The 19514-nt window shown below is 39.0% G+C and overlaps 1 protein-coding gene across 3 annotated transcripts; it reads right to left on the bottom strand.

Moving 5' to 3' along the window:
• Positions 1-507: 507 nt before the first annotated feature.
• LOC136673743 (ectodysplasin-A-like) lies at positions 508-18401 on the bottom strand. 3 transcript variants are annotated; one of them, XM_066649434.1, is made up of 8 exons: positions 17938-18401; positions 7642-7729; positions 5007-5030; positions 2843-3019; positions 2719-2753; positions 2539-2590; positions 2269-2399; positions 508-928 (listed from the first exon to the last, which is right to left on the bottom strand). In XM_066649434.1, exons 1-8 carry the CDS (start codon positions 18247-18249, stop codon positions 668-670), a joined length of 1080 nt encoding a protein of 359 aa, XP_066505531.1. In that variant the 5' UTR covers positions 18250-18401; the 3' UTR covers positions 508-667. The 3 variants fall into 3 exon arrangements, with proteins under 3 accessions (XP_066505531.1, XP_066505532.1, XP_066505533.1); XM_066649435.1 differs by having other exon boundaries at positions 2275-2399; XM_066649436.1 differs by having other exon boundaries at positions 2269-2390.
• Positions 18402-19514: the final 1113 nt, after the last annotated feature.

Below are 19514 nucleotides of genomic sequence, written 5' to 3'. Positions count from 1 at the left end.
CAAATAATGTTCATTTATACAATAAACCAGTCAAGTTGTATAACAGTGGTCAGATATATGGAGCAGCCAAAGGTTTGTTTAATCATACAGGATTTGTTTGAGCTTGTTAGTGTTTGTGTCAGTCACTAGCCATAAATTCAAGCAATTTAGCATTCAAAATAAAAATGTGAATATGAGAGCGTGAGAAGATGGGGAAAGAAAGAAAAACTCAGGCGCCAGAGCCATGTTTCATTTCATGGCCTCTTAACAGCAAATGCCTGTAAGTAGCTCAGCCAAGTTTGGTCTGCTTTGTCTGGTTCTTTGAAACTTCCACAGAGCCAAAGAACTTTGTTTGACACATTGTTGATGTATTTCCATATTAGAATATGAAAACTCTGAAGTCCACAGAAAACAGATTACAGCAAAATAGATTACAAATTAGAGTATTTATTGTACCTGAATCAATTTACAGAAAAAGTTTTTTCTATTTTATGTACATATATACATTAGGAAAATAATTTTATGTACATCATTGAAATGAATGATTTCCATAAATTTAGCTGTTATTTTGTGAACATTATTAGAAGTAGTATTACTAGGTATAGGCCTAAGATGATTTGTAGTGCAAATCTGTGTGAACGCATATTGAGTGGTGAGTATATGTAGGGGGAAAGAATGTTCTGTTTGTTTATGAAAGACCGGTAGAAGGTGCATCTCCCAGTCTGACACTGCCCAGGAATGTGGCGTGGTCAGTCATGCTGATTAGCGAGTCTTCATAGACTATGCGTATGGAAATGCGCTGGTGGGCGTGGAGCACGCTTACGCCAGCTGTGTAACATGTGTTGAACTTGCGCTGACCGGTCTCGATGCTGCACGTGCAACGCAGGAAGGGTGAATGGTCAACCAGCACCTCGTAGCTGGCTATGTCCGTGAAGTTCAGATAGTAGATCTGGTCAAACAAAAAAACACACACAAAAAAAAGGAAAACCATGATGTTGTCATGTGTTTTCTTTTGTTTTTTTTTTTGGTGTTAACTCCTCCAACCCCACTTACATTTTTTTTTCAAATGACTAGGCCTGTCACAGTCATGAATTATACCTGAAAATTAACTTCCATGTAATTGCTTTATAACAATTATTTACTTTTTCTAATCGTATGAGCATCAAATCCTATTGATAAATACAGACCCAATTCAAAAAAGGATTTTAGCAACAAATACATTATATGGACAAAAGTATTGGACACCAATAAACTGTAGGAACACGTATGTGTTCATACAATTGTAAATTTCAAAGGAACTGATATGGATTTGTGTGTCTGTGGGAACTGTTGCCCATTCATTCAAAAGAGTATTTGTGAGCTTGGACTGATTTTGAATGGGAGGCTCGCAACCTCTGATTTTCTCAATCCAAAATGTGTTCGATAATTTATTGGTTAGGGCTTTGTGTAGGTCACTGAAAAACTCACTGAACCATGGACCTTGCTTTGTGCACTGGGGTACAGTCTAGCTGGAACAGAAAAGGGTCTTCCCCAAATGGTTCCCACATAGTTGGAAGCACACTAGTCCATCAGATTGCCAGATACACACAGGATTCATCACGCCACAGAACACAATTCTCCACACACACTCAGAGAGTCCAGTGGCAGCCTGTAATACACCACTCTATCTGAAGCTTGGCATTGTGCTTGGCGATGTATGGCTTGCATGCCACTGTTTGGCAATGGATAATGTTTTATGCTGATGTTAATACCAGAAGTGGTTTGGAACTCTGCAGTTTTTGATTTAGCAGAGCGTTGCCGACTTTTACATGCTGTGTGCCTCAACACTCAGCAATGCCGCTCTATAATTTTATGTGGTCTACCACTTCATGGCTGAGTTGCTGAGGTTCCTAAATGCTTCCAATTTTCAATAGTACCACTCACAGTTGATTGAGGAATATCAAGGGGGGAAGAATTCATTCACTCTCATATTCATTATGCTCTTTAGATTGATGCATTGGAACAAGGAAACACCTGATGTGTCCCAATACTTTTGTCCATATAGTGTGTATGATTATGAATGCAACGAATTGTAGAAAGTAACTGCAAATATATATACCAGCTATTATAATTACTGTGACAAGCATACAAACCCATGTAGTCTTATTTTCATCTGTTTACAAACAATTTTACAAGAAACATAGTAACAGTCCTTTGGAAAACAGTACTCATTTTACTGCACTGATGCTGATGAGAAATCTTTAAAGTAGAGGTGCATGCCGGGAGGAATAGGCCCAGGAGCGTACTCACTTCTACCTGACTATAGATGAAGTAGATTCCATCCATGAGAACCTCTAGTTCTCCAGTGCGTGAGTGCATCTTGAAAACTTTGTGGTGCACGGAGACCATTTTCCAGTTTTTCAGCACACCCTCTGGAAGATCTCAGTGTAAGAAAAAGGCAATCACTCAATAACTGTTATAGAAAATGTAAATTCTCTACTTTTTCTAAAACTATGGAAGCATTGTAGTGTTTATGAGTTTATTATATGCATACACAAAATATAACAATACTGCCCTTACCTTCTCTCACAAGTATTGTTGTCTCCTGACCCTGCAAGTGTACCACAGCAGGCTAAAAATGACAACAACAAAATAAATAATTACCTGAAGCATATGAAATTAATTTTTTCTTTTCCAATGACCACATGTACAACATAAGGAGATCAGTATCATTCACATCTTTTGAAAAATGGTACCTACCTGAAACTCCTTTCCCTTGGACTTTTCAACAGCTCCTGGGGGAAAGTTGTATGCATATTTTAACAGAGCTTTCAGAGATTTTGGCACATTTGTAGTGTTTGTTGCATTATCTATTTCTATTTACCTGCTGGGCCTTGTGGCCCTGGGGGGCCCCTTGGTCCTGGGGGCCCAGGTGGCCCTGCAGGGCCTAAATCGTTTCTGCCAGGAATACCAGGAATCCCTGGAATACCCGGGGGCCCCTGTGGCCCTGGAGGACCTGGAGGGCCAGGGAGACCAGGTGCCCCTTGTAATCTTTTCCTTCCTGTAAGAACAAATATTAGACATAAGAACAACAACAGATTGTGAGGAGAGTACTGGCCCTAAAAATGGTCTTTGAAGTATTCTATGTCTGATGGTAGTAAGGAGAAATAAAAATGTCCAGGCTTAACTGGAAATATGCTATGAAAAAGATTTAAATCAGTTCCCCACCAAGACCCATCCTGTGCTCCAGATTATCTGAGGAGAATATTGTGATAATTCATTAATTCATCCATTATCTGTAACCGCTTATCCAGTTCAGGGTCGTGGTGAGTCCAGAGCCTAATCTGAATCACTGGGCGCAAGGCAGGAACACACCCTGGAGGGGGCGCCAGTCCTTCACAGGGCGACACACACACACACACACATACATACACACCTATGGACACTTTTGAATCGCCAAACCACCTACCAACATGTGTTTTTGGACTGTGGGAGGAGCACCCGGAGGAAACCCACATGGATAAAATAGAAGATCCAGCAGTAGGAGGTTATATTTACCAGAATCAACAGCTAGTAGGTCATTGGTTACCAGACTGAAAATATTTTTTTATATACAGGTGAGCCCATAACTGTGAAGGAAGCACTTTTTCTGGTACTTTGGAAAAAAAGCAAGTATCGAAATTGGTCTATAGTTATGAATCATATCTTTATTGAGATCACCGCGACCCTGAAATGGAGAAGCGGAGAAGAAAATGATGATGATGATGATCTTTATTGAGATCATGTTTTTAAGGAGAGGTTTGCACAACAGCATTTTTTAAAACTTGGGAACAGAGCCCAAGATTACTCATGTATGTTTGTATTACTGACAACAGACTAGGTCCAGTTATGACATCATGAGAATTAGTAGAATTTATATAAAATAAAACCTCTTTTAGGAATGGAGGAGAGATTGGCTGTTTCAATACAAAACGTCAAGTTCGAATTGCTATACTTGGTAGTACAAACTTGGTGAGGCCAACTGGTGAGGACATACTCCCGAGGACAGGAGGACACTGTGGTTGTTCTGTAATCGTAACGCTGGCGTTCTTGATAAGTCACTGTCTCAGTGGTGGAAAAAGGTTATTGCTATGAGGTTGGTGCGAGATGATTTCTGGGATATCTGAATCACTGAAGTCTACAGAAGTCACATCCTTGATATTATGGGCGGAGCAAAAACATCCAGGTATTTGGACTGTATTTGGCTAGATGTGGACTTGGCTAGATGGAACAATACTTGGGCTGCGACTGATGACGTTTCCCAAGAACCGGAGAGCGTAAGAACACACAAGAATGCATACTGAGAAACAGCTATTGTCTAAAACCGACTAACATTTTTCAAAGCACACTGGGAGAGGGTGACCTATTTGATCAAATTGTATTAATATTTCTGATTAAAAAAATTGTCTGGAAGTCTTCCCAAACTTAAAATGTACCAGTATGAATACCTGGTGTAAGAGCAGAATTTAGTGTGTCAAAGAAAGCTTTGGGTTTGTGATGGTTGGGACTGCCTAGCAATTTTAGCAGCTTACTGGGAGGCAAACAAGCAATTGTTTAAAGTTCTCAAAAGATATCTGTAGCCTGTCTTTGATCAATTTACACTTTGCTATCCAACATTACATCCTAAGTACTGATGTAATCCAACCAAGGCTGGGACCTGCAATTTATCAGACTGGTTTTAAAGGTGCAACAGATTTGTGGATGGAGGAACAAGTGTAGTTAAAATAGGAACTTATTACAATACACTAACGTATGAAAATGGTGGAAACCTTGTGCTTACTAGGTGCTAATCAGTATTAATTGAAAAATGTGAGGTGTATAAAAAGCAAAATCCTGCAGAAAATCTAAATGCAATGTCCCTAAAATTATTCAAAATGACTGAATGAGTGAGTGAGACCTGCTCATGTACCAAATGTATTTTTGTACAAAATGTCTATGGACTATTTGAACCCATTTTTACATCTGCTATTGACATTGTTTGGAAATGTACTTAAGAAAGCTTGGCTTACCTTTTTTTCGTTTCCCATTGGATTCTAAAACAGAAATGTTTACAATGGAAGTTAGCATTATGCAGTAACTCAGACTCTTGAATAGTACAGAATACAATTGAGATATATTAAAATCTCTTGAATAATGTTTACGTTTCTAACTGTTATACACCCAAGATTTTCTGTGTGAGAGAACTTTATCCTCCACACAAGGCTACACGTAGGTAGAAGAAAAAGAGAAGGCTTGTGCTATAAATAAAATTTGATAAAAATAGGGTGATATCCATTCTGACAACAAAATAATTGCTTAGCACATTAGTATTAATATGGTGATTCTCAGTAATCAGCTGAGAAGACACACCATCCTTATTTGTACCATTCATAAATTCAGACATGTGCACACAAACGTCACTGAAATTTGCAGACGACCTGGGCTGCATTTTAACGATGTGGTCAGAAACATTGAGCCAGGTAACTCAGAGCAGTACTCTTACAACTTGTAAGTGTGGCTTCCCGTACATACACATGTGCCTGAAGCATTAGCCGGCAATGGAACTCGAGAGGTTAATTAGAGAGATACATTATCCTGCCAAAATCCTTTCCTTTGAATTAGGCCCAGATGGAAAACGTAGATGAAAGTGTGTGCATGTATGTGTGCGTGTGTTGTCCAGAGGTGGGCATCACTACAACGCCTGCCTGACTAGTAAAGTTTGTACACTTGCATGTTGCAAAAGAATCCTTTTTAAGTGTATCCTCTAGTTTAATGTATACCATGTCATTACAACTACAAAGGCAGTTTAACCTTAATATATTCACAGTTTGAGTTCTCCCCCTAGGACATATGGCCAGTGTGTGTGTTTTTTTTTTCTGCACAAATTACTGGATGCACCCACATGAATTTGTCCTAATGAGCAACCCTATCTGAAATCTGGTACATGTTATGAGTGCAAATGTCTGAAATACAGACGGCTTTTGTGATCTGGAATTGAGATTACAGAAACCTTTGTCTGTATGAAGCCTGGGAGTAATTATTGTTTAGAGTCCGAATTTTTACTGATTTATAGCAAAAGTCTCGCAAGGTACATTTTTTTTTCCTTGCTGCCCTGCTCCTTTAAACACAATCAGTGTACTTTCCTAAAGTGCTCATTGTCACGCAATAGAATGTGGGAAAAATGATCATGATCCTGGCATACTGTAGCACTTGTTGCGAGACGATCTCTGGAGGGGATGTGAGCAATTATCACAGTGGATGAGCACTAGGGGATTTGCATGCATTCAAAGGACGAACATCAAAAGCACATAGTTGCATGGAGCATATGGATCACTGACTGAGACATTAAAATGCGCGAGGATCAAAACTGATCTCTGAGCCAATAAACTTTCATAGAAGATAAAAATAAAAGCCTCAACCTGGCCAATAACAGATACGGCGCGCACTACTGTAAACAGCAAGGGTCACGGAAATTACTTTGCAAATGCATTCTTTCACTTTCAACTGGTGTCTTTAAAAGGACAACATGGGTCCTAGGTGGAGTACTGAGTTTGAAATGCAATTGTGCCTAGCAATCTATTTGCCACCATGCTAATGTTAGCTCAGTTACACAGACCAAAATAGAAAGGACACCAACATTCACTCCTTCCCAAATGTTTGATATTGAATAAATAATGTTTCAAATGAATAAAGCACTGAATGTATGCCCTATGACACCAACAAGGATTTTTGCCCGAGTGGTTTAATGTGTTTGCAAACAACTTCTACAAAACTTTGCAATACCAGGCAAAGCATAGATAGGAGAAATAAGTTATTGCTATCATATAATTAACTATATTAGCATATAGTTTTCCATAAAATACATTAAGTATTATAATAGTTTCTGAACATAAATGATGTGTTTACAGCGCAATCTGTTTCAAATTTTTGAAAACTTTATCAAACACGGTCTCTATTTCTGTTCTTTTCCCAAAGCATTACATATTGGTCACATGCCCAAAACATTTTTCTCAAGCAATCATAAACCATTTGCTGCCATGACAGTTTTCATTTTTAAGAACAGACATTTGAATTTATTCAGTGCAAATAATCCCTTGTATTGTTCTGATGCTTATTTCTGCCTTAATCTTATACATTTACATTGGATGTACAGCTAATGACAGTGTTCTACAGCCAATTGTAATCCTAAATCAAATTTAAAGAGGAGGAAAAAAAAAGAATTAAATAACTGCTAATGTGTCAAGATATCTACACTGTCAGAAAATTTGTCACTGTGGTGGTACCTTTTGCTGTCTCTGTGGTGGTACCTTCAAGGGTACATACATATTTGTACCGTTTAATTAGGGAACATAGTGGTACCTTAATCTATTATTATTATTGTAGATTTTAAAATTGTGTTCATTTCACACACCCCATTTCATCTCCAGGACTTATATTATGTTTTTTTTAATATATGACACATTTCTATAATGAAAGATTAAAAAAGTGTGTATTGTAATGATCCTCCAGCTTTCCAGTCACCATACCTACGGCATTCAATTTAGTTCAATTTCAACATTAAAATATAAAACTATAATGCACACAAAAATCTCCCCCAGCTGCTTCTAGGTCTCAAATTTACTGTTTGTTTATCTGGTAATATTTTATGAAAAATGAAACCCTTACCTTTGGCTGCCCTTTTTATTCTCCAGGCAACATTTCTCTTTTCGTCTGTGAGGTGAATGAAATCACGCTTTTGTGACGGTTTTTCTACCTGTAAAATGAGGAGATGCTTATGATTTCAGTTCTTGAAAGATTGTTGGATTTATGCTAAACTAGACACTAGGATTTGCTTGGCATCTATAATAGAAGAAAAGAGCTTTTGTTTGATAATCATAATCTGCAGAAAAAGTGAAGCACACTTTAATCAAAATAAAATATTATGGTTGATTCTCTTTGTCATACGATTATCTTGAGTCATTATAGTTTCTTGGCATAAACAAAGATTTAATCCAAATCAACTTACATTCATGACTTATATGTTGCCTCAGAAAGCATTTTTACACAGGCCAATCACAATATACAATTCATTTTTCCAAATGTAAATATTGTTTATTAAAGAACTGTAGAATCCTAATTGTAAGTTGACTCTTTTGTCAAACAAATGGCGCAACCTTCATTACTGAGTGTAAACAAAGTCCCAATCATTTTAAACTCCCAAATTTGTACATGGGGTTTTACACAAGCACTGCAGTAATGGTTGATATAGTATATAGACAGTCTTGTGTACATCATATTTCATGAGCACCACATTGTCCATCTATTGAATTAGATTTGTATCAGAATTATCTAGTTTTAAAAACTACAGAAAAATAAGCCACCTTTTACTCACTTACTCGCTATTTTGCTTGTGTACTGCTCTGTGCATCACTCACTTGCTCCCTGCTTTTACTTAGGGCTGGGTAATTAATCAAAAAAATGTAGACGCCAACTGAGCAGCTAGAGAAGCTTGTTTCACAGAAACCTGATTATAGTGAAGATGACATTGAACATAAAGAAGTCAAAAGTAAACAGTGACTAAAAATGGTTTCAGCCACTAAAGTTAATAGCACATCACCAAATATGGAAAACTCAAGCGCCAAATAGAACAATGCTGCTGTCAGTAGAATGTGCAGCATCTACAGTAAGAGACAGAGAAAGCAACAATAAGGAAGAAGGGGGAAAATGTAACTGAGAGATTTTGTAGTACATGTGGCTATACAAGTCTTGCTCCGGGTGACTGTGAGGAGTTTGGTGTTCTCCTCCAGGTTCTCTGGTTTCCCCCCATGGTCTAAAAACACATGATGGTAGGTGGATTGGCCACTCAAATGTGCCCATAGGTGTGAACTAATGTGTACCCCATTCAGGGTGTATTCCCGGATTGTGCCCAGTTATTCCGGGTATGCTCTTGACCACCATGACCCTGAACTGGAAGAAGTTACAGGCAAGGAACAAATGAATGAAAATTAGAATCAGACTGCTGCCTCAGCAAATTAATGTGTGCCCTACTGAGAGTGGGGTTATTTATTTGGCATTCGAGCTGTCATTCCAAACCTCAGCAGCCAGTGAGGACCAAACCTTGTATAACATGCCTATTAGACATTTCCAGAATCATGTTTTGTTCATGGCTTGAGTTGTGTTACATCGTATACATTTGGTCTGATAAGTTTTGGTTTGACACTAATTTACCTGCAGACTCAAGGATTACTGGTGATGTCCTGTCATCAGCACCTACGTGGGCTTCGTCTCCCCATACTGATTGGTTTGTATAGGGCAGTATGTCTGAATGAACAGATTCATTTTAATATTTATTTTTTTTGCTACTATTTATCTGTGATTTAGATTAAGATCAACCTTATGTGACAAACACATACATTGCTTGCTTTTGAAATGCTTAATTATTTAGCAGGTCCCTTTTCCACATATTTAGTTCCATCTTAAATGTCTGAAATCGTTGCATTGGCTGATTAATAATGCATTAATTAAATTACACTACTGCATGCCCTTTTAAAAATGATGCAGTATTTTTAAAATCTCGTGTAGTGTGCTACCCGTTTTTTTACATTTACTACAGCAACACAGCATAAAAACCGAGAAAGAAAAATGTGGCACACTGCAGTGCTATATGTTATTTTCCCCTCATTTATAAAACAGGGCGTAACGGTGGTGCAGCAGGTAGTATCGCAGTTAAACTGCTCCAGCGATCTGGAGGTTGTGGGTTCAAGTCCCGCTCTGAGTGACTGTCTGTGAGGAGTTTGGTGTGTTCTCTCTGTGTCCACATGGGTTTCCTCCCACCATGCAAAAATACACATTGGTAGGTGGACTGGCAACTCAAAAAGTGTCCATAGGTATGTGTGAGTGTGTGTCTGCCTGTGAAGGACTGGCGCCCACCTTGCACCCAGTGATTCCAGGTAGGCTCCAGACCCACCGGACAAGTGATTACAGACAATGAATGAATGAAAGTTAAAACACCGATGAAGTTTTACATCAAATGAAGTTCACTACTGATGAGGTTTTCACTTAAGGCAGCAACAGATTTACAGTTAAAGGTTTCTGCATGTGTCCTACATCTCTTACATATTTCCTAAATGTTTAAAATGTTTCACAGTCCTGAAGGCAGTGAGTAAATCACCTGGTTATATTTTTATAGCACTTCAACTTCCTGTGATTTGTCTAAAAGTGCAAAGCATCCAAAAAATAAGAACCAGACTTTGTTTCAGTTCGATCAGGACAGAGATCACCTCTTTTGGTTGGACCATGGTCCGCGACACCTTTCACACATGCCAAACTGACAAATCCCAAAGTCTGGACCAAACAAGGCATGTGTGAAAGCATCCCAATTCAGTAAACAAGTCGTTCTGAATTAGTGCTGCTTCTTAGAGTGCAGAAACTTTAGAATGGGTTTGAATATCTGCAATCACAGCACTTGACCCACATTTAAGACGAGGTTAAACAGAGCAAAACAAATGAGGGTGGATATATAAAAGCACTGAGTGAAACCAGTGCACAGAATGAAGAAAATCAAGCAAAAAAATATGGCTGAAAACCACAGCTTCTGCACCACACTCCTCACTGCGGTGCGCTTTTGCTAGAGTAAACAGTGGCTTGTTCTCATTTAAAGGAATGGGCGTGCAAGCAAGTTTTTCTGATCAGGGCTGTTTTGACAGGGTGAGAAGGGTGCTGTGTTGTTTCATCCTTGTGGTATTTTGACCAAAGCATGTCACTGATGTTTCATTTAGACTCCAGAGAACTATGTTAAACTGTGGAAAAGTGGTATAATATGTCCTCATTAAAGCCCCTGGGGCAACCGAGTACTTCAGAACTAATGCAAATGGCAGGGTATCCAAATATTAAGAGATTTTGAGAGATTGTTTGACAGTAAAAATACTGAATCTGAGTTCTGATACAAACAACATGGGGTTACTGCACTTCATCATCACAAAGATTTGTAATCATTGTGACCTGCTCCTTTTACTCTCATTACTACACATTAACACTAGCACTGCTGTGTTTGTATTCTGATGTTTAACTTTAGTAATGCAGTTTATGTGACACAGAGTTTAACATGAGCATTGAATGACATTTCTCTCAATTTACAGCTTAGCTCAGGAAATAATTCCTGGGTTTGTTGAGACTGCCAATTTATTTGCTGGATGATGTTTTTTTTTTATAGATTCAGCATTTGTAACTAAGGCCTTTGTTTAGGAAAGTTGAAATCTACTGTAAAACTGACAATAATGTTTATAAGTTATTTAACCTAATATAAATTAAACAAATTACACAACCATAATCCATAGTCATACAATTTAAAGAAAGCCAACTTGGGCAATTTCAAATAGTAAAATTACAAAAATTAATAGAAAGGAGAACAAGATATTTTATAGTCTAAATCTTTACTACTGTAACGCACCCTGTAATCTAAACCACTTTTGTCTACTTCTAGTTTCAGTCACTTGTATGAGCATAAACGCTCTGAATTTCACCTCTGTATACAAAAGGTAGAAATTTGTCACTCTTCCAAGATGTATCTTCATTCCTTGGTTTTCTGGTTACCATCCTATTCAAACAAGCATGGATTACCTGATAATAAAAAGAAAAAAGTGCTCACAAAGTTCTCGGGTGGCAAGACCAGATTCCTCCCTGTGAACAGGAAACAGGTGTCCATTTCCCATTCAAGAATAATTGGACTGAGAGCTGGCCAGGTGTCTCGCTGACACTACAGCTGACCTAACACGATCTGTGTCTTAGCAAACATACAGAATTCTTATCGCTAAAAAACCAACACAAACGACAAAAATACACTGCATCCGTAAATGCTTTTATCCACTTGTTGAGATTACACTTAAGATGTGATTATATGTTTTCATTGGACTCAAGAAGATATGGACTCCCTTGGGACAGTAAGTGAGCAGAAGGCCAACAGGTTCAACTGTCACTGGTTTGAAAGCAGGAAGATCGGTGGCATGTACACTGACCTGTGGCGAGAAAACAAGACAACTAGTCTAGACTGTGCAACATGACCCCCGCTCTTTTTTTTGTTTTGTTTTTGTTTAAAAGACATTTACACAAAATTACAGTCCTTTTAAAACACTATAAACCTTGTGTGTTAGATATACTGGTATCAAATGGCTGATCAGCGAAAAGATGTCACAGGTCTTTGGCTAAAGAAGTCTTTTAAAGAGGCCCAATGGCTTGAACTGTCTGGCTGTTTCCACATGAGAAAGGTCTCCCTGATGGAAAACAGACTTCCATCGTTCATGAAAAAGACAGCACTTGGACGAGTGCCTATGGCCATGAGCACGTTCTAGAGCAACCCCTGTTTGGGTCATGCTGCTCTATTAAGCCAGGTTTAACTTCTTCAAGGTACGGTTCACTGTTGTCAGCTAGTTTACACACATTCTCTTTGGAGTGCTCCCAAGACCCATTGTGAGAGAGGCAGACATAAATTATTGCACAATATTACACAATTTGATCGTTTGGAGTTGCGCTCCCAACATCTGCAACCAATTTGTTCAAAGGACGCCATTCGTTTGATGACATGCGCTGCATTTTGGCGTGTTCGATGCTGAAAATGATGTTGAGAAGAAATCATTTGGGTGGATTACATTTTCCCCCTCATTTTGTTCTCAGCGCGTGCCATGTGTATGAAAACACTTCTTTTTTGATATCATTTGTCTGAAATATTCCCAGAGTTTTCCTTTGTTTTGAGCTATCTGCTAATACAACCAAAGCCAAACCCTACTGAGTATAAGCTGAGCATGAGCTCACGTCCCTGGGTTTGTCACTTCAATTTATGACCTATACCTAGAACGGCCTATAGTTCAGAATCCTCCGTGGGGGCCTTTGCCATGGACAAAGCCACTGACTACTGGACACATCAAATAAAAGTCAACTTGGGCTCAAGAACAAATAAGTTGTGTGTGCAAACTCATAAGCATAATAATCCAGCCGTGATAAAGCATTGTGTGGTTTGATGGCTCATCTGCACACAAGGTCCCAGATGTTCTCCCGTTCAGTGGGATTGTTCATTTGGTGTGCAGGTGTTTCCACAGCATGGATCCAGGTGCTGGCATAAGAGTTTCAAGTCAACGAAGTGTCAACAAACACTCCAACACATGGCTTTCTGAGCCGCTCTCGCAGCCAACTTTCAAGCCTCATTGTGGAAATCTGTCAAAAAAAAAAAAAACCTCTCGCTGCACATACATAGTGATCTGAGAGCATTTGGAATAAATTATAGTGGATATTAGACACATATACACTCTGTTAACACTGGATCCCTTGTTCTCTATGAAGAACTTTTTGGTACCTCTATGGCCCTGATTAAAAGCTTGGGGACACTGCAAGCTAGCAGGTGTTGGAATGCCAACAATTAAGGCATGCACATAAAAAAAGAAACAATTAATTAAAGCGCTTTTAAATCTTCAAAGTGAAGCTGTCTGGCAGCCTGCAAGTGAGACATGTCTATTTGGGCCCACATGCTCCTGTTTCTTCAGCTATGTAAACTGTGGTATCTGTAATCACGATTGTTTAATGCAGACATCTGGGTCGGACAGCACCGCTGTTAAATGTTTACAGCTGCATGAGTTTTTCACCTCACAGAGCATCGCCATCTGGCCTAAATACCACTGACATTTCTCAGACAATTTTTCCCCCAGCAAAAACAACTACAAAAACAATGTCAGGTATTTAACACCAGGGTCCCTTTTTTAGACTAACTCCATGTCCCTTGTTTGTATGCATGTGAATACAACTTGTATTGGGTGAGAAATAACATTATAATAACACCCTGAGAGATCTGAAATGCTTTTCAGAGTATGTTGTGGATATCAACACCTGTTCCAAAGTACACTATGATGCAAGAAATTTGGGGTCACCTGCTCATCCAACAATTCTTCTTCAACATATTGTAATTCTTCACTGACCTGTAATAGGGAGAAAAATATCTCTGCCTTTTCTACTCTGGACTCAGCACTACATAAACTACTCTATACTACTTTTGGAGGAGGGTAGCAAGAGATGTTGGGGAGGGTGATGAGGTAGCCCTTTAGCTCACACTTGGCACCGTCTATGTGTGCCAGTGGAGATAATGCCAGCTGTATGTGTACATCAAACATCTTCTTCCACAATGGATGCACTGTAAAGTAGCTGAATTGCTTGGATATTTGTTTACATAAGAATGGACATCACAGAAATTCACACTCATAGGTGTAAGTGTGTGAGTGACTGTGTGAGTGTGTGTCGCCCTGTGAAGGACTGGCGCCCCCTCCAGGGTGTGTTCCTCCCTTGCGCCCAATGATTCCAGGTAGGCTCCAGACCCACCGTGACCCTGAACTGGATAAGCGCTTACAGACAATGGAAAAAAAAGCAATATATATACAGTGTATGACACTACAAGAAAATAAAACACTGTAATTCATATGGATCATGACGCTCAGATGTAACTATTTTATGCTTCCTGCCCAGCACAGACTTATTGAGGCCTGTAACTAGAATTCAGACTCTGGAGACATAATTAACTGCATATTGGAATGGAATTCTATATTTATATATATTGTATTTATGAATATCACACATGCTTGAGTGTGAAATATTTAAATATTCTCATGTTGCTTTTGCTATTCCTCAATTTAGCAGGCCAGACGTAACGTATCGTTCAATCCCCTTGACCCACCTACATCTTCGTAAAGCTGATGAAAATACAGCACTCACAACTACGACAAATTACATCAAACCTTTTTAAAATCATACCACACAAATGCTTTCTTCCAGTCAAATTTAAAACTTTGAATATGTTTTTGTATTCCACCCACAGGGAAATCCACATATAAATTTGTTTTTATTGTCAGAACAGCCAAAGGAGGCCACAAGATATTAAACGACCCATAATAGCAGACAACAAATAAATGCATGGAGTTGCGGATGCTTAATAATGTCTTGCAGGTGCAGCCATTACAGTTTGACTATTTAAACAAAATATGAGTTTATGTAATTAGTTCTGTGATCCATAAAATGGGCAAAGTCTGGTGTGGGCTCACGGTGTATTGATAAGTTTACCTCATAAAGTGTTTAAAAAATGTACGTTTTTAACAGCAAATGTTTTATATCACATTGCCGTGTGCGCAGGGAAAGAGAAAACTTTGAACACCGTCTGCAACTTAGTTAACGATAAACTTTTGAAACTGACCATGAACGAAGCAAAATGGAAACAACCTCACAGTTATCAGAAGACTGGTAAAGCAGCCTTAGTACTCAGTTGTTAAGCAGCTGAATAAATGTTAAAACACTCTTGCTGGCACCTGCTCCGGTGTACATCAAAAATGTATTTTGCAATAGTCATTAATGTACATTTACAGAGCTCACCAAATGATGTGTATTCTAGGCATCTGCAGTCCTCCTTTATCTTTAATCTTAATCATCTGCTATTACCATTAGACAATGATACAGTTTGCATGTGCACTTCATCAAAAGTTGATAATGAACAACAAGTACAACACTCCACTCTGTTCTTTGGGGGCGGTGGGTGTTCATGCCATTGCAGTGGCGTGAACTGTCTGGAGCTTAATGATTAATTCCATCTCCTACCCTTTCAAAGCTTGATGCCGCGACTCAATAGCCACAGATCAAATTTGATTGGCATGCGTCCAAGTTCCTGATGTTCATCCAAGCCCCACTAAATTTCCACAAGCTGGTGCACCTGCTAATAATTTGGCTAATGTTTTTCCACCTGCTACCTCATGGTCAACTGCTCTCTAAATCTTCCATATGGCGTGCAGTTCTATTCATTGTAGATTCAAATATTTCCAATTTGGGACAACTACAGAAACAGATGAAACAAGCCTTGTAGTTCCAGCCTAACATCTGCTTTGCAGCAACTGCCAAGGCTCAGCTTTCTCTGTTCCATCTATTATGCATATTTGCTTTATCACGCTCCAGTTGTTAATGTTCAAGTGAGACCGGTCTCCCCAAGTGCAATTTTCTCTTTCTTTAGCACACAGTAATACTGTAAATGATTACTGTACATATGCACCTCGTGTAAAGCTAACCCCCACGGTGAGGACTAGGGCATGACCACAGATGTGTACCTAGATTTTAATTAGTGTGGGTGAATGCAATAGTATTGAGGAGTGACAAGGGACGCAATATCTACCGCTTTCACGGAGCTGAGGATCAGAAAATGAATATTAAAGATTGTCCTGCACCGACCTAAAATTCCCAAACAAACGTCATCATTCTGATATTGCGGCTTGATTTACACGGTTCCTGAATAAGAAATGACAGGCCAAATATACTAGGGTTAACGTCTCCGGGTGATGGACACCGTTCTAGAACTGGACTGGAGTGAACGTTCAATAGCGTGTCTTCAAATCTGCACCTTATACCCATCGTTTTTTCCTATATTTAGGATGAGAATGTAGGCTATTTGTTACATCAAAACTTCTACCATAATTACAAACTACATGCCAAAAGCTGGAATTAAGTGTCAGATGAGTATAGTACCGCACACCACATTAAAGAATGTGTTTTAATGTATGATGTGTCTGTGTGCCCTCTACAAATCCAGAGCTTTAGAAATGTGCATTGCGTATCTTGTGTGGCATTTGGACCTTTTGTTTTGAATGCACATATTGGTCAACAGGACTGTCTCTTTTTCTGAGCTGTCTGTAGAATATGTATTTGTCACATAGCCTTACTGTTTTACAATAAGAAAGATGCTGGAAATGCCCTTTGCAAATGATGTTTAAAGAACTGTTGGTCAGTATGGGACAGCCTTTCAGAGTAAGTCTAAGCACTGATTTGTAATCTATACACAGGGATGCCGGTTACAATATTATAAAAGACACTGTTTGTTGTTTGTATTCTGTAAGCCATCCAAAAAAGTACTTTCAAGGTATATTTGCATGGGAATGTTTTATTTCTTCTGGTGCTAAATGTAGTAGTCTTTTATGGTTTGAATCCCCAATTTTGTCAAACGTCACAGGTATAGAGCCTATCCCAATTTGACATAAAGTAGGTGACCCCCTCTGGTGGTTTAAGGAATATCCAGATCACCATACTAAGGTATTTGGTGGGCTATTTCAAGCCAGGGGTCAGAGTAGTAGGTGATGGGGTTACAAAATTAATTGGCAAGATTAATTATCACTTAATATGTCTATTACAACTGACAAAGACAAAAAACAAGTAACTGTGAAAATAATAATCAGGTTAAACAAGTTATTCGTAAACATCCTTTGCGTTATTTCAAATAAATGCCCCGATTATTTATTTATTTAAATATATAAAATTGTCGTTGTCCAATAAAAAAAACACGTATCTCCATTTTTATACATTTTTAGTTTACTACATTACTTGATCACAGCAGCTGTTCTTCACATCGTGGAAATATTTAATGATGAATGGACCAATAGAAACGCTCCAAGATAATGCTTAAGATAAATATGTTTACACTGATTTCCATTGAAAGTTAAGGTTTATTCTTGTTCCTGTAAGTTACTATTTTTGCAGATAGAGGTTTTTCTTTGGACAACGACTTATATGTGTGTGTGTGTGTAAATAACTGGCCAAACATAAATGTAAGAGGCATTCATAGAAGAAACGACTCAGCCCATCCTCTTCTGAGAGGCAAACACTGATCAAGCGAAAATAACAGCAGTTTAAGCATCAGTGAAAAGTCAGTGAGGGCTACAAGTGGACAATAACCCTGCACTGTTTCTGGAAAAACACAACAATCAGTGAAGGGCCATTATCTTCTGGTTGCTGAGGAACATTGAGGGGACACAACCGTGGGGTGTTTGGGGGGTGGTAACTTAACCTCACGCTGTTAGTTGACACAAAAAAAACTGCCTAATGTTGAAGTGGTCGTTCGCTGCAAACTGCAGCTCTAGTTCACAGCCAGGGACACCGCCGTGGAGTCGGCGTTTAAGGTTAAACTCGTGAGGAACTTACGTTTGGGCTGGAGTATAAACTGTCGCCGTTTTCATCTGGCTCTGCTCGAGCGCGCTCTCTCCTCTTCTCTTCAGGCGCGGCACTGAACGGCGGCGGTTCCCGTTTCGTTTGTGAAAGTTCGCGTTTGACCTCGGAGCGCAAGTCGAGGAAGCAGGACAGCGTGATCACGTGCAACGACAGGGACACAACAAAGAAGCCGAAGAAGAACCTGCAGCTGCCGCACTTTTTCGTGCACGCGCAAGACGGGGAGTGAAGCGGGGGACAGTCGGCCTTGAGCCCGGGAAACTTGTCCTGTAAACTTTCGCACGCCATCACGGGAACGAGCGCGGACAGTCTGCTATCTCGGCATAATCGCGCGTGTCGCCGGTCTCGAGCCTCTGCAGTTCATCACAACGCGCGCCAACGATCCGTTACTCACGACAACTTCTGCGGCATCGCACAACAACGCTCGCGCCTTCGACTCCGTCTGTAGTTAAGGTGCTCAGGCCCCGCCCATCTCGACTCTGATTGGCCATACCACGCTCCGCGCGTCATTTTACGTCAACGCTTTTTTTTTTTTATAGAGACCAATGTTTTGGGGATTCTGTCCTTTTGTTTCTAACTTTACAATTTTCCTAGTAATAGCAACTGTTTTTTATTATCTATTTATTTATTTTTACCTTACGGTCATTTGATGTAATAATGTAGTAATATATTAAATATATCCACAGTAGGTTGCGTTAATGCATCAATTACATTGTAGGTACATTGCAGATATTACAATCACTATACACTGCCTCACAGAATCATAAACAAAATGACAAAATCATACTATTTTATCAGCTCCACTTACCATGTATGATCAATTTTGTAGTTCTACAATTCCAATAACAGATTGTGGACCATCTGTTGCTCTGCATACTTGGTTAAAGCCCCCTTTCTTCAAAGGTCAGTACCCTCAGGACCATAGGTATTATTTGAGTGTGTAGGTCATTCTCAACACTGGAGTGGGGAGTGACACGTGTGGCATGTTAGTGTTTGTTGTAGTGTTTGTTTGTTTTTTATTTACTAAACAATGGATATATGGAATATAATAATGGAATAGTAAACATGACAAAAACGGTTCAAAGTAAGTATGACATTTGAATGCATTTTAATGCCATTTGATATATTTTTTGCAAACTGATGATTAGAATACTTATTTGTATTTAAATTCAGTGTAAGAACCCACCATGCTGAAAAAGAACAGCATATATCAGTATGAATTCTCTTTTTTTTTTTTGCTGGAGATCAGCATATCAGCTTCCCTGACTACTGTAAGCAAACATCCTAAAAACAGCATAGGATGGCTTTGTTTGTAACAGGTCTATATTTTTTCATGTGTTTTTATGAACTGAAAATTTCATTTTTTTCCCCTTCGTATATAATACCCGCATCCAAAGCAGTAATGAATGAATAATATTCGTCATGCCTTTATTTTCATTGTGATCCCAGAAAAGTATTTTTCATATCAGATCAATGAAATACATGAAATATAAAGGGGTAGATTGATTAAGGCAAATGCATTTTCTAATGATGAGTCGGCAAAAGGTTTTCAT

The sequence above is a fragment of the Hoplias malabaricus genome, chromosome 17 (genome assembly GCF_029633855.1).
Source record: "Hoplias malabaricus isolate fHopMal1 chromosome 17, fHopMal1.hap1, whole genome shotgun sequence".
NCBI lineage: Eukaryota > Metazoa > Chordata > Actinopteri > Characiformes > Erythrinidae > Hoplias > Hoplias malabaricus.
Note: the sequence above shows the minus strand (reverse complement) of the source record. Positions and strands in the feature narration are given on the sequence as shown.